Here is a 15,903-nt window from a genome sequence, read left to right as displayed (position 1 = left end):
TGTAAAATAAAACTTGTGATACACAAGAGTTACTCATCTCTTTGTTGTTGTAGCAGCAGAACTCTGCTCCTGGAGTCTCGTCTTCAATGTTGTAAGTTCAGCAGCAGAACTCTGCTCCTGGAGTCTCGTCTTCAATGTTGTAAGTTCAGCAGCAGAACTCTGCTCCTGGAGTCTCGTCTTCAGTGTTGTAAGTTCAGCAGCAGAACTCTGCTCCTGGAGTCTCGTCTTCAATGTTGTAAGTTCAGCAGCAGAACTCTGCTCCTGGAGTCTCGTCTTCAATGTTGTAAGTTTAGCAGCAGAACTCTGCTCCTGGAGTCTCGTCTTCAGTGTTGTAAGTTCAGCAGCAGAACTCTGCTCCTGGAGTCTCGTCTTCAATGTTGTAAGTTCAGCAGCAGAACTCTGCTCCTGGAGTCTCGTCTTCAATGTTGTAAGTTCAGCAGCAGAACTCTGCTCCTGGAGTCTCGTCTTCAATGTTGTAAGTTCAGAAGCAGAACTCTGCTCCTGGAGTCTCGTCTTCAATGTTGTAAGTTCAGCAGCAGAACTCTGCTCCTGGAGTCTCGTCTTCAATGTTGTAAGTTCAGAAGCAGAACTCTGCTCCTGGAGTCTCGTCTTCAATGTTGTAAGTTCAGCAGCAGAACTCTGCTCCTGGAGTCTCGTCTTCAATGTTGTAAGTTCAGCAGCAGAACTCTGCTCCTGGAGTCTCGTCTTCAATGTTGTAAGTTTCAGCAGCAGAACTCTGCCCCTGGAGTCTCGTCTTCAGTGTTGTAAGTTTCAGCAGCAGAACTCTGCTCCTGGAGTCTCGTCTTCAGTGTTGTAAGTTTCAGCAGCAGAACTCTGCTCCTGGAGTCTCGTCTTCAATGTTGTAAGTTCAGCAGCAGAACTCTGCTCCTGGAGTCTCGTCTTCAATGTTGTAAGTTCAGCAGCAGAACTCTGCTCCTGGAGTCTCGTCTTCAATGTTGTAAGTTCAGCAGCAGAACTCTGCTCCTGGAGTCTCGTCTTCAATGTTATAAGTTCAGCAGCAGAACTCTGCTCCTGGAGTCTCGTCTTCAATGTTGTAAGTTCAGCAGCAGAACTCTGCTCCTGGAGTCTCGTCTTCAATGTTGTAAGTTTCAGCAGCAGAACTCTGCTCCTGGAGTCTCGTCTTCAATGTTGTAAGTTCAGCAGCAGAACTCTGCTCCTGGAGTCTCGTCTTCAATGTTGTAAGTTCAGCAGCAGAACTCTGCTCCTGGAGTCTCGTCTTCAATGTTATAAGTTCAGCAGCAGAACTCTGCTCCTGGAGTCTCGTCTTCAATGTTGTAAGTTCAGCAGCAGAACTCTGCTCCTAGAGTCTCGTCTTTAATGTTATAAGTTCAGCAGCAGAACTCTGCTCCTGGAGTCTCGTCTTGAATGTTGTAAGTTCAGCAGCAGAACTCTGCTCCTGGAGTCTCGTCTTGAATGTTGTAAGTTCAGCAGCAGAACTCTGCTCCTGGAGTCTCGTCTTGAATGTTGTAAGTTCAGCAGCAGAACTCTGCTCCTGGAGTCTCGTTTTTAATGTTGTAAGTTCAGCAGCAGAACTCTGCTCCTGGAGTCTCGTCTTCAATGTTGTAAGCTCAGCAGCAGAACTCTGCTCCTGGAGTCTCGTCTTCAATGTTGTAAGTTCAGCAGCAGAACTCTGCTCCTAGAGTCTCGTCTTCAATGTTGTAAGTTCAGCAGCAGAACTCTGCTCCTGGAGTCTCGTCTTGAATGTTGTAAGTTCAGCAGCAGAACTCTGCTCCTGGAGTCTCGTCTTGAATGTTGCAAGTTCAGCAGCAGAACTCTGCTCCTGGAGTCTCGTCTTGAATGTTGTAAGTTCAGCAGCAGAACTCTGCTCCTGGAGTCTCGTTTTTAATGTTGTAAGTTCAGCAGCAGAACTCTGCTCCTGGAGTCTCGTCTTCAATGTTGTAAGCTCAGCAGCAGAACTCTGCTCCTGGAGTCTCGTCTTCAATGTTGTAAGTTCAGCAGCAGAACTCTGCTCCTAGAGACTCGTCTTCAATGTTGTAAGTTCAGCAGCAGAATTCTGCTCCTAGAGACTCGTCTTCAATGTTTATAGTTTCAGCAGCAGAACTCTGCTCCTAGAGACTCGTCTTCAATTTTTATAGTTTCAGCAGCAGAACTCTGCTCCTAAAGACTCGTCTTCAATGTTTATAGTTTCAGCAGCAGAACTCTGCTCCTAGAGACTCGTCTTCAGTGTTTATAGTTTCAGCAGCAGAACTCTGCTCCTGGAGTCTCGTCTTCAATGTTGTAAGTTCAGCAGCAGAACTCTGCTTCTGAAGTCTCCTCTTCAATGTTTATAGTTTCAGCAGCAGAACTCTGCTCCTGGAGTCTCGTCTTCAATGTTTATAGTTTCAGCAGCAGAACTCTGCTCCTGAAGTCTCCTCTTCAATGTTTATAGTTTCAGCAGCAGAACTCTGCTCCTGAAGTCTCGTCTTCAATGTTTATAGTTTCAGCAGCAGAACTCTGCTCCTGGAGTCTCCTCTTCAATGTTTATAGTTTCAGCAGCAGAACTCTGCTCCTGGAGTCTCGTCTTCAATGTTTATAGTTTCAGCAGCAGAACTCTGCTCCTGAAGTCTCCTCTTCAATGTTTATAGTTTCAGCAGCAGAACTCTGCTCCTGAAGTCTCGTCTTCAATGTTTATAGTTTCAGCAGCAGAACTCTGCTCCTGAAGTCTCGTCTTCAATGTTTATAGTTTCAGCAGCAGAACTCTGCTCCTGGAGTCTCGTCTTCAATGTTTATAGTTTCAGCAGCAGAACTCTGCTCCTGGATTATCGCCTTCAGTGTTTGCGGCTGCAGATGCAGAATTATCCTTGTGCTCTGCCATCCCCAGTATTTAACTGAGTAAGATGTGCACATAACTAGGAATCTTTAGACTCAGTAAAAATTCCTAGCCTTGCATATGTAACTTTCTCGTCAGCGTGAGGATACTATCATCTTTAATATGAGATTAGTTCTCATGGGGATTATAGAGCTTTATTATTTTCCTGGATTTCAATTGACAAATCGCCTTCTCTTTATGTAGAAATATTCTCTCATTGTTTTACAACGCGGCTTTTATTCGTAAATCTCATTTGTGGCCTTTTTTTCTCTTTGTTGATGCTGCACAGTTTTGGTCGTAGTATTACAGAATGGATATAAATGCACTAGAAAACGTACACAGGAGGATGACAAAGTTGATCCCATGTATCAGAAATCTTCCTTATGAGGATAGACTGAGGACCTGAATCTGCACTCTCTAGAAAGGCGTAGAATTAGGGGGGATATGACTGAGGTGTATAAATGGATAACAGGAATTACTAAAGGGGATATAAATAGTGTGCTAAAAATACCTAACAGACAGGACTCGCAGCAATGGCTTTAAACTGGAAAAATTCAGATTCAGGAAGGATATAGGAGAGCACTGGTTTGGTAATAGAGTTGTGGATGAGTGGAACAAACTCCCCAGTACAGTTATAGATACTAAAACGTTGAATGGGTGTGGGTGCTTGTGAGTTGGACCTGACTAGCCTGTGCTACTAGGTCGGATGCACTGCTCCTCCCTTAAGTGACGTGTCTGGCCTCACTAGGTCAAGGCATTGGCTTAAGCCGGTGGGAGAATTGTACCTGTCTCACATAGGCCAGTAGGCCTGTTGCAGTGTTCCTTCTTTCTTATGTTCTTATGTTCCTTCACTTGTTATAATAATGTTTATGGTCACTGTGTTTCCTCTGGACCACAAACAAAATTCGAAGGCATGTTTAGTGTTTCTTTTTTGGTAACTAGTGTTTATGAGCTTTGGGTGTCCTTTTGTAGCAAGTTTTTGGATGTCCTAGATTCCGTTGGTCGTCGTCCCCGCGCTCTGGTCTTATATTAGGAATGTTGGTAGATAACTTGCTCAGTTAGGCTGTTCGTGAAAATCGCAAGCAGTGCAGTGTATGCTCAACAGTCCGGCTGATCAGAAACTAATACGAGCAACTTGTAACGATTCCTTTTCACGACAGTGGTTGGTGTGTTAGTAATTTCTCAAATACATGTATATGAATTATGAATTACATTATTATTATTATTATTATTATTATTATTACTTGGCAATATAGCCGGGTACATACATTCAAGTCGCCCTTGTCGTAGTTGGATGGTTATTTTTTTAAAAATTTCATATTCTGTGACGGCCATAATTACTTAGTCTCACTGCACTTTCACAGACTTAAATACAAAGTCGGGGAGTCAACGAAGTCTTACCACTCCAATATGTCTCTCATCATACGAGAAGTGACGGCAGCTGACATCGGTACGTACACGTGCGTGGCGAGGAACTCCATCAGTCAGGCCGAGGGTCAAATCAGAACCTACGAGATCGATCCTCCGGCCACCAACAGACCCACCACCTCCAAGGGCCCGCCAGGCGGAGACTCCCTCTCCACCGCCCTCAACCACAGCGCAAAATCTTCAGGTATCTATTCTCTGAGGTCCTTAAATCTTCACAGGAGGTGAGTACCTTGATGCCCGTGAAGGGCTCTTGATGTAAGGAATGGGAGCTACTCTCTCCTTCCTTAGATCTGATTACCTTCCACTCCAAAGGTGCCTTATCATCCCAACAAATTCATCGTTTCTCTATGAATGTAATAATTCGGATTAGATTATGGCAATATGTAATGGAGAATAGCACATTCGAAGAGAATCATCATGGGCTTGGCATCCTTAGTTTTGAAGGTTCTCATTATCCATCCTATCATTTTTCTAGCAGATGTGATTGATACATTGTTGTGATCTTTGAGAGTGAGATTCTCTAACAATTATCACTTCCACGTCCTTCAACAGTACCTTCCTTGACTGGAATAATTCACAATGAATGTTCAAGTGAGGATATAGAAAGCTGAAAATATTTTAGTCAATTCTAAACCATTATCAAGATGAGAGTCATCCAGAACTGACCAGAAAGTCGTCTAGTTTCCCTTTAAAATTTTGTATTTCAGTTGTGAATCGACGAGATTTGTGTAATATTTCAGCAATAATACTTAGTCTTCTGCCTCTATTCATGATGTCTTCAGTTAGGATCCTCAGCGGCAAAAATTATAAATTTCTGGCGGTCTTCACTTATTATGTTGTTTGAATACAGTTCAAATGTGTTAATAACGTACGCCGTATATAATAAATATAAAATTAGTCAGTTAAAGTTATTAAAAGACAAGATAAAACTTCGCAGACATATACACTGTTTACAAATTAAGATTCTAATTCATAAGCGATGGGTGCCTTTTCAATTGTACTAAATTTTTATGTATATTTATGAATCTGGGTCGACATGATTACTTACGTATGAAGCAGGATAAGATGACCTCACACTCTGCACTCCTTCACCCTTTATCACATGTTCACTCGTGATACACTCCTTATCGTTTTCAACGTTGTTAGGTAAGACACATATGCAACAGTTAGACAACTTTATTCCGAAACGTTTCGCCTACACAGTAGGCTTCTTCAGTCGAATACAGAAAGTAGGCAGGAACAGTAGAGATGTGAAGACGATGTAATCAGTCCATCACCCTTGTAGTCGTAGAATTTGAGGTTGTCAGTCCCTCGGCCTGGAGAAGTTCAGTTCCATAGTCAGGAACTATCTGAAGATCAAGCGACAGTGCGGAGACTTAAATACTGTCGGAAGGAGAGGTGCATATCTGGTCATAGGTAGACACCTATGACCAGCTTCGAGGATTCTTCTACCACCACGGCCCAGCCTGGGACCAGTCTGCTCTCTCTCGTTACTATCGTTAGTAAGTTTAGCCATTTCTCAACCCTCCATTATTATTTTTATTGGAGCGCAGAGAACGATAAACTTAAAGTTCAATATAAGGAATATAAGGAAAGGAACGATAGGTACAATTCCTTGGCTCCTGAATCCCTCACTGGCATCAAGGCACCTTCCTTGACGGGGCATTTCCTAATCAACAAATATTAGCTGCTGTTGTCAATAATTGCTCGAACAGTCACCATCATCGTCATCCATTCAGTCAATAGCAACTATCATCATCTATTTCGTCAATAGCCACTATTATCACAGTATATTACTTCAGCACTGTCATCACCAATGTTCAATGCTGTTTTACACAGCCTTGGTCATCCTACATACATTGTTTCAGCCCAAGTATCTCTTCCCCTCATTCGTCGCAAAATTTCGATCTTTCCATCTTTCTCACAATATCTCATCCTACAAGATTTCCTTCCCTAGTGAAGTGCCACTTCCTCCCCTTCTTCACTCTACTATCATTATCCCGGTCTCTCCTCTCTCTCTCTCTCTCTTTTTTTTTTTTTTTTTTTTTTTTTTTTTTTTTTTTTTTTTTTTTTACACATGGTTTGACAAGGTTAAATAATTAAGGATCCCTAGCTTTATTGACAAGCTATTTATAGGTTAAGGATTCCTAACTTTATTGACAAGCTAAGAGCTGTTACCTACATCAGCTCATTTGAAAGCATTTTTATTGTTATGAGACATACAAGTAGGGAACAGGATGAAGTTGGAGCCATCTGTGGGCCAGCATTTTCATTTGATCAACTGACGTTATCTCGTTGACATCATTATGCTGTACGAATGTGTTCCATACTCGAGTCATCCTGGGTATGTATGATCTCAGATGGAGTGATGTTCTGGAGAAGGGTACAGCCAGAGTGAAGTTGCTGCTTTCTGCCCGTCTTGTGGCATAAAAGCTTGTTTCGCGCTGTCCTCGAAGTGGATCCAAGTGTGGTATTTTGACAATATTGGCCTTGTACATAACAGTAAGGCCACCCACATCCCTCCTATGTTGAAGGCTCTGCTGAAATGACAGATCCATCCAGGATGGGTCCAGGCGAGAGATGAGACGTCTTGCTCTGTTCTCTACTCTGTCAAGCAGTCGCAGATGAGAGGGGGGACAGGCAAACCAAGAAAGTGGAGCATACTCAAGGTGTGAGCGTACTTGTGCCTCGTACAGGATCTTGCAACCCCTACTGTCAAGCAGATGCGAGATACGGCGAAGTGCTGTAAGCTTCCTGGCTGCCTTGTTTGCAAGATTTACAACATGGTTCTTCATGGTTAGTTTGGAGTCAAATTTCACCCCAAGGATATCAACTTCTTCTCCAGGTGCCAACATCCTCCCATTCATCCTTACTACTGCACCAGCATTACCATCATGGTGCCTAGAGACGATCATCATTTGCGTTTTCTCAGGTGCAAATGTTACTTGCCATCTATTTCCCCAAGCTGATATAGCTCTCAGCTGGTGATTGATGTAGCTTAGAGCAGCTGGCATTTCTTCTCTTGGATAAGTGAATGTCAGTGTACAGTCGTCTGCATATGCATGTGATTCTGGGATGAGATGAAGAAGGTCGTTGAAGTAGACATTCCATAACAGTGGACCCAGCACACTTCCTTGTGGAACGCTTGCCCCAATAGGATGTCTTGCTGATTCCGTTCCATTGAGGACTACACTTAGAGATCTACCATGAAGGTAATCACTGAGGAGACATAGCGTAGAGCCTGCAATTCCCAGTGCTTGAAGTTTTGCTAAGAGGCCCTGGTGCCACACCCGGTCGAAAGCGCCAGCAATGTCCAGTGCTACCACACAGCTGACTTTGGATTCATCCAGTGACTGGTGCCACTTAGTGGAGAGGTTTAACAACAGATCAGCAGCAGAGTAACCTTTCCTGAAGCCATATTGACGATCACAAAGTAGTGAGTGGTAGTCAAAAAAATCTGTCATTTGTCTTGAGATTATTGTCTCAAGGATCTTACCAGTGATTGACAGGAGTGACACTGGTCTGTAGTTGCTGATTTCTGCTCTGCTTTTCTTTTTGTGAACAGGGACTACATTTGCCTCTTTCCATGGAGAGGGCCATTTGCACTGTACTAGGCAGTGTTGAAAGATGCGAGTTAGAGGTGCTGCTAGCTGGTCTGCACATCTTCTCAACAATCTTGGGCTCAACTTGTCTGGGCCCACAGCCTTTTCTTGGTCAAGTGATTTAAGAAGGAAATGCACCTCCTCCTGCCTTATTGTCACCCCTGACAGTTTTGACACAGTTCTTGCAGCTAGCCAAGGAGGGTCCCTTGCTGGATCAGGAACTTGCATTTTGGTAGCAAAGTGTTCAGCAAAGAGGTCAGCTTTCTCTTGACTACTAGTAGAGGTGGTCCCATCCTGTCGATTTAGAGGTGGAATAAGTTCATCAGGCAGATAACCTTGTCTGTCCTTGACCAGGGACCACCAGGTTTTGGAGCCTACCCTACCTGATGCTAACTTTCTTTTAGTGTCCAACTCCCATTTAGCAATGGCCCACTTTTGAACATCACCCATATGCCTACAGGCTTGCATGTGCAAGTTCCTGTTATAGGTGGTAGGATGTCTCTTATACCTTCGCCATGCTTTGTACTTAACAGTAGCAGCCTCTCTACAACGAAAGCCAAACCAAGGCTGATCTGTAGGCTTTGTCACATATTGCCGGTGAGGAATGTGTTCTCTCTCTCTCTCTCTCTCTCTCTCTCTCTCTCTCTCTCTCTCTCTCTCTCTCTCTCCCTCTCTCTCTCTCTCTCTCTCTCTCTCTCTCTCTCTCTCTCTCTATCTCTCTCTCTCTCTCTCTCTCTCTCTCTCTCTCTCTCTCTCTCTCTCTCTCTCTCTCTCTCTCTCTCTCTCTCTCTCTCTCTCTCTCTCTCTCTCTCTCTCTCTATCTATCTCCAGGTCCTTATATTCATTTCTCGCCTCTTTCTCTAATCCAGGTCTTCATAAGAACAAGTATGAGGACGAATACAAGTACAAGACTGCGGTGGACACGTCGCACGTCTCTCACAACAAGGGCAAGAGGAAGGACATGCTCCACTACAACGACGTGGAGGCGGGCCAGAGGAATCCATCGCGACGTCCCGACGTGTTGTCGTGGGGTGCTGCAGGGGCAGCTCCTACCCTCGCCCTTGTCTTCTTCATTCCTCTCATTGCTCACTGGTTCTGAATGGCCGTTTAACTACTAGATATATAAATATATAAATATCACACATATGCTAAGCGATAGTCTCTGAGTTATCCATGTGTGAGAGAAGCATGTTGTTAAAAGTTCCTGTCACTGCCTCGGTAAATGTGCTGTATATAATGCTGTGGCTGCCTGTGACCCCATTAACATTTCCATGCATTCCTCAAATCCTCGAATAGATACCGAAATATGAGACTCCGTGTGTGTGTGAGTGTGTACGGAGAAGTATATCTTCAGTGGCTTTGAGTGTCGCAGCAAGACGTGTTTCGCTCTTGCTTCAAATGTGTTCTTCACGCTATGTCTTCATCAGGTGAGCAAGACAATCATCGCTAATCAGTGACTGGAGATATTCGACGCTACTTGCTGTTTGCCAGTTGTTTATTCTTGGCATCATCACCCCGCTGACCAGCCCAAGTCAAGAGGTGGGAAAAAAAGTGATAACCACTAACTCCTCACAGAGATACGAAAAGTGGAGGAAGGGAAGACTGTATCTTTAGATGTGAGGGGTATGGGGGTGTGACGAGTGAAGAGGAAAATGAGGATGTGAGTAGTGAGAGCGAGAGAAAGTGAATAGAAAAGTGAGAACAGTAATTAATTGTAAGTGATCAGCAGTGACAAGGGAGAAGAGCTTCTCATCTTGGAAAAAAAAGTTCAGAACACACATGAATTCCTACTAGATAAACATTATTTTGTTAGTGAGTAGCGGAGACCTCAACCGCTTTCGTTGTTCGTCATTCACACTGTGTATAAATACTGTTTTGTTAGATAATGTAACCCGAACCTACGACGTATTCTTAAGGTATTTCCTAAATTATTACTGTGTGTAAAACTGCCAAGACTTTACTAAATGCAATGAACTACGAATAAAAGACGTAACGTTTACAAAATGCAATTTAATATCTGGGCCTCGTTTCTGGCCTGTGAATAAGGCATGTGTGCATTTGCTTTGTTCTATTAATCTATATTAATATTGTTAAGGACTACACCGAAGACATTATAATATAATTTCATATTTATTCCTATCCATAACATACAAAAGCTGATAACCCATAATTTTTTTTCGGTATGTCTGTATACATATTCAGAAAAAAACAATATGACTACGAAAGCATATATATATATATATATATATATATATATATATATATATATATATATATATATATATATATATATATATATATATATATATATATATATATAATTACACATCAAGAAATATTCAACATCACGATCTGCACGGCCTTGTTCTGACGACCTTCTGGATTTTTCCAAAGCTGACATGGCCGCTGCCGGCGCTGCCGCCGCTGCTTTAAGATCTTCCGCAAGATCGTTCAGAGGCCATTTCAGATGTACATGTGTAGCCCAAAACAAACTGCTTTGCGTATATCCAAAACTGTATGGTGACTTCATCTTGTTGCTTCTGGCTGCTGGTGGGTGTGGTGTCCTTCAGACATCTATCTCTTTCTTCCCTTCCTTTAAAGTCTCAATGTGAAAGTAACTGATCTCATTGGCAGTCATTTACGGAAATGATAAATACCTCTATAAATATCCATTTCATGAACTAACTGTATTCCCATTTCTAGGATTGCCGGGAAGGATGCACCTTTCAGGACGCATATTTTAGGTGTTCACTACAGATGAACATTTCAGTTGAACATTTCAGGAGATAAGTTTGCCTGAAGATAAATGTGGCTTGAGGTCCTCCCTGGAAAAAGTTACTTCTTGCTACCAAACAATGCTGCTTACATGAGACGCAGGTGAGAACTTGGAGAAGACCCCTTGTACTACTCTTAGTATCATGTCTCTTTACTGAATTCAATTCAGTTAGAAATGATAATTTAATATTTCACTGATGTTGGCCATTTCTGTGAGAGAAATCGAAGAACCAAAGTGATTTTTGTCAGAGTACCTTGGTAGCGTCAGTATGAGGAGGTGGATGGCAATGGCTTTGATTCCCCCGGCTTTCTTCAATGTGCCCTTAGAGGTGGAGAAGAGAATTTTTAATTTAACCGGGAAATGGACCGGTCTGGTGCGTATGTACGCCAAGAGACGCTTCTCTCAATGTACATACACCGAGAATTTACGTTATTTCCTATTTTTTTTATTATTAATAAATGAGGGGAAGGGAGGGAGGGCTTCCTTAATTACCCTAGTGGAATCGATAAATTTTAAAACTAACAGCCTCTTTAGCGATCAGGAGGTTGTTTACAGTCCTCGAGACACTTGGAAGATCTCAACCGCCAGAGTATGATTAATCTTCAGATTTAATATTTCGAGATCTTACTCATGTATAACCCATAGCACACATTTATATTTATGTTTACATTTATAGTAACTACTAACTCGTATGAGTCATGGAGAGTCACTCACACCAAGAGTGGCGGAAGTTTTGTCTCGCTAATAGCGAGACAAGGCTTCCGCCATTGCTTTCTACTTTCGCAGCCTAAAGTAGAAAGCATCCCACAGCAAAGTCAGATGGGGAAAGACAATCATTTTATAAATTCTGACTATTACAGAAATGCTGGTTTTAGGTTTGGGAAAGCTGGTAGTAAGATTTTTGAGGCCACTTATAGTCCTTTGTAAACAGTCAATACTGTCTCCGTGTTTGGGTTGTAGCAGGATTTGTGGCAGTGATTTTGATATCGCTGACCCTTATTACTATTGAACCTTATTACAATTTTTTTTCTGGCAATCAGTTCTAAATTCAGTGTAGTGATTATATCTATCTGGATTGTCGTGAGATAAAGGTGAAGACTGATCAGCTGTTAACTCCTTGAGAAACACTTCCTGCTTTCATGATCATTAAAATTCTACGATTTAAATATACATTGCCAAAGAGCGGCTGTTCTGACTGAGGTCAGTGGTACCTCTGTTTCCTTTCGTGAGTGTCTGTGAAGTTTCAGGATGCGTACAATAAGTAGAAGCTGCCTTTGGACTACGACAATTTTTTTCAGAATTGGTGTTTTGATTGCTACCCAAATTTCATCTGAGGGAACAACCGTTTGCTGAGATGTGTTAGGATGCATTAGGAGGCTACGGGTCGCTGTTTCCACGGAGTCATTACGTGAACGAGAGGGAATAGCAGTTACGGGGCACCTAAGTTTCCAGTCTTGTAATAGCATGTTCATTTTTCCATTATGATCTATCTTGTGAATAATTACTATCGCATTTGCTTTGTTTCTTAAGGTGAACTCTGGGATCTTTCCTTAATTCATGGTATAACTTAACAAGTCTTTAAGGACAGTTGTGTTGTAGAGGTCAAAGCAAAGCTCAGACCTTTGCAACACAATTGTCCTCAAAGATTTGTTAAGTTATACCATGAATTAAGCAAAATTTCTTGGACTTCACCTTACGAAGCAAAGCAAATGTGATAATAATTATAGACAAGGTAGATTATAGTGGAAAAATGAACATGTTATTAGAAGACGTGGGAACTTACGTGTCTCTTAAGACAGAAATAGTTCCTACAAACTTTATTTGTCTCTTTTGTTGTTTCCCTGTTTATCAGTGTTGCCAGACTACTAACTGCTTACATCACCTGTTGTAATTTTAATGGGTATGGTTACTCTGAGGGCGGAAAAACTGGACACTACATGAGTGGGGGTGTGGGTGGATCTTCACACGGTGAGTTGGCGTGTAGGCGGGGCTCCGAGGGTGTGGGCGTGTGGCCAGCATTCAACATAGTGGGTGGGCGGGGCTATAACACAGCGGGAGAGCGTGTGGGCTGGTCCCACATTGTGAGTGGGCGGGGTTCCATACAGTGGGAGAGAGTGTGGGAGGAGCCCCACACTGGGTTAGCTTGAGGAGAGGACTCCACACAGCGGGAGTGTGGGGAGGGGCCCACACGGTAAGTGTGGGTGTGGCCATGGCTCCACACCGTGGGTGAGGCTGTGGGAGCACTGGGAGATCAACACTAAGTAAATATCATGGGTGTAGATGCTATAATCTGTGAAATGGTAGTTATCATGGATAGTGAAGGTACAGTTATCATGGATAGTGAAGGTACAGTTATCATGGATAGTGAAGGTACAGTTATCATGGATAGTGAAGGTACAGTTATCATGGATAGTGAAGGTACAGTTATCATGGATAGTGAAGGTACAGTTATCATGGATAGTGAAGGTACAGTTATCATGGATAGTGAAGGTACAGTTATCATGGATAGTGAAGGTACAGTTATCATGGATAGTGAAGGTACAGTTATCATGGATAGTGAAGGTACAGTTATCATGGATAGTGAAGGTACAGTTATCATGGATAGTGAAGGTACAGTTATCATGGATAGTGAAGGTACAGTTATCATGGATAGTGAAGGTACAGTTATCATGGATAGTGAAGGTACAGTTATCATGGATAGTGAAGGTACAGTTATCATGGATAGTGAAGGTACAGTTATCATGGATAGTGAAGGTACAGTTATCATGGATAGTGAAGGTAAAGTTATCATGGATAGTGAAGGTACAGTTATCATGGATAGTGAAGGTACAGTTATCATGGATAGTGAAGGTACAGTTATCATGGATAGTGAAGGTACAGTTATCATGGATAGTGAAGGTACAGTTATCATGGATAGTGAAGGTACAGTTATCATGGATAGTGAAGGTACAGTTATCATGGATAGTGAAGGTACAGTTATCATGGATAGTGAAGGTACAGTTATCATGGATAGTGAAGGTACAGTTATCATGGATAGTGAAGGTACAGTTATCATGGATAGTGAAGGTACAGTTATCATGGATAGTGAAGGTACAGTTATCATGGATAGTGAAGGTACAGTTATCATGGATAGTGAAGGTACAGTTATCATGGATAGTGAAGGTACAGTTATCATGGATAGTGAAGGTACAGTTATCATGGATAGTGAAGGTACAGTTATCATGGATAGTGAAGGTACAGTTATCATGGATAGTGAAGGTACAGTTATCATGGATAGTGAAGGTACAGTTATCATGGATAGTGGAGGTACAGTTATCATTGATAGTGAAGGTACAGTTATCATGGATAGTGAAGATACAGTTATCATGGATAGTGAAGGTACAGTTATCATGGATAGTGAAGGTACAGTTATCGTGGATAGTGAAGGTACAGTTATCATGGATAGTGAAGGTACAGTTATCATGGATAGTGAAGGTACAGTTATCATGGATAGTGAAGGTACAGTTATCATGGATAGTGAAGGTACAGTTATCATGGATAGTGAAGGTACAGTTATCATGGATAGTGAAGGTACAGTTATCATGGATAGTGAAGGTACAGTTATCATGGATAGTGAAGGTACAGTTATCATGGATAGTGAAGGTACAGTTATCATGGATAGTGAAGGTACAGTTATCATGGATAGTGAAGGTACAGTTATCATGGATAGTGAAGGTACAGTTATCATGGATAGTGAAGGTACAGTTATCATGGATAGTGAAGGAACAGTTATCATGGATAGTGAAGGTACAGTTATCATGGATAGTGAAGGTACAGTTATCATGGATAGTGAAGGTACAGTTATCATGGATAGTGAAGGTACAGTTATCATGGATAGTGAAGGTACAGTTATCATGGATAGTGAAGGTACAGTTATCATGGATAGTGAAGGTACAGTTATCATGGATAGTGAAGGTACAGTTATCATGGATAGTGAAGGTACAGTTATCATGGATAGTGAAGGTACAGTTATCATGGATAGTGAAGGTACAGTTATCATGGATAGTGAAGGTACAGTTATCATGGATAGTGAAGGTACAGTTATCATGGATAGTGAAGGTACAGTTATCATGGATAGTGAAGGTACAGTTATCATGGAGAGTGAAAGTACAGTTATCATGGATAGTGAAGGTACAGTTAACATGGATAGTGAAGGTACAGTTATCATAGATAGTGAAGCTACAGTTATCATGGATAGTGAATGTACAGTTATCATGGATAGTGAAGGTACAGTTACCACGGGTATTGAAGGTACAGTTATCATGGATAGTGAAGGTGCAGTTATCATGTATAGTGAAGGTACAGTTATCATGGATAGTGAAGATGCAGTTATCATGGATAGTGAAGATACGGTTATCATGGATAGTGAAGGTACAGTTATCATGGATAGTTAAGGTACAGTTATCACGGGTATTGAAGGTACAGTTATCATGGATAGTGAAGGTGCAGTTATCATGGATAGTGAAGGAACAGTTATCATGGATAGTGAAGATATAGTTATCATGGATAGTGAAGATACGGTTATCATGGATAGTGAAGGTACAGTTATCATGGATAGTGTAGGTACAGTTATCATGGACAGTGAATGTACAGTTTTCATGGACAGTGAAGGTACAGTTATCATGGATAGTGAAGGTACAATTATCATGGATAGTGAAGATACGGTTATCATGGATAGTGAAGGTACAGTTATCATGGATAGTGAAGGTACAGTTATCATGGATAGTGAAGATACGGTTATCATGGATAGTGAAGGTACAGTTATCATGGATAGTGAAGGTAGAGTTATCATCGATAGTGAAGGTACAGTTATCATGGATAGTGAAGGTGCAGTTATCATGGATAGTGAAGGTACAGTTATCATGGATAGTGAAGGTACAGTTATCATGGATAGTGAAGGCACAGTTATCATGGATAGTGAAGGTACAGTTATCATGGATAGTGAAGGTACAGTTATCATGGATAGTGAAGGTACAGTTATCATGGATAGTGAAGGTACAGTTATCATGGATAGTGAAGGTACAGTTATCATGGAGAGTGAAGGTACAGTTATCATGGATAGTGAAGGCACAGTTATTATGGATAGTGAAGGTACAGTTATCATGGATAATGAAGGTACAGTTATCATGGGTAGTGAAGGTACAGTTATCATGGATAGTGAAGGTACAATTATCATGGATAGTGAAGGTACAGTTATCATGGATAGTGAAGGTACAGTTATCATGGAT

At 41.8% G+C, this 15,903-nt stretch overlaps 1 protein-coding gene across 1 annotated transcript in view; it reads left to right on the top strand.

Annotated features, from left to right (window-relative positions):
• LOC128698411 (lachesin-like) overlaps positions 1 to 9,751 on the top strand; it is a 258,942-nt gene extending 249,191 nt beyond the window's left edge. Inside the window, exons 8-9 of the mRNA XM_070085033.1 lie at positions 4,195 to 4,442; positions 8,730 to 9,751. Coding sequence (XP_069941134.1) covers positions 4,195 to 4,442; positions 8,730 to 8,959 — 478 coding nt within the window. The 3' untranslated portion in view covers positions 8,960 to 9,751. The remainder of the gene's footprint in view (positions 1 to 4,194; positions 4,443 to 8,729) is intronic.
• Positions 9,752 to 15,903: the final 6,152 nt, after the last annotated feature.

This window comes from Cherax quadricarinatus, chromosome 14 (genome assembly GCF_038502225.1).
Source record: "Cherax quadricarinatus isolate ZL_2023a chromosome 14, ASM3850222v1, whole genome shotgun sequence".
Taxonomy (NCBI): Eukaryota; Metazoa; Arthropoda; class Malacostraca; order Decapoda; family Parastacidae; genus Cherax; species Cherax quadricarinatus.
The sequence above is the reverse complement of the archived record's forward strand: the minus strand, read 5'-3'. Positions and strand labels throughout refer to the sequence as shown.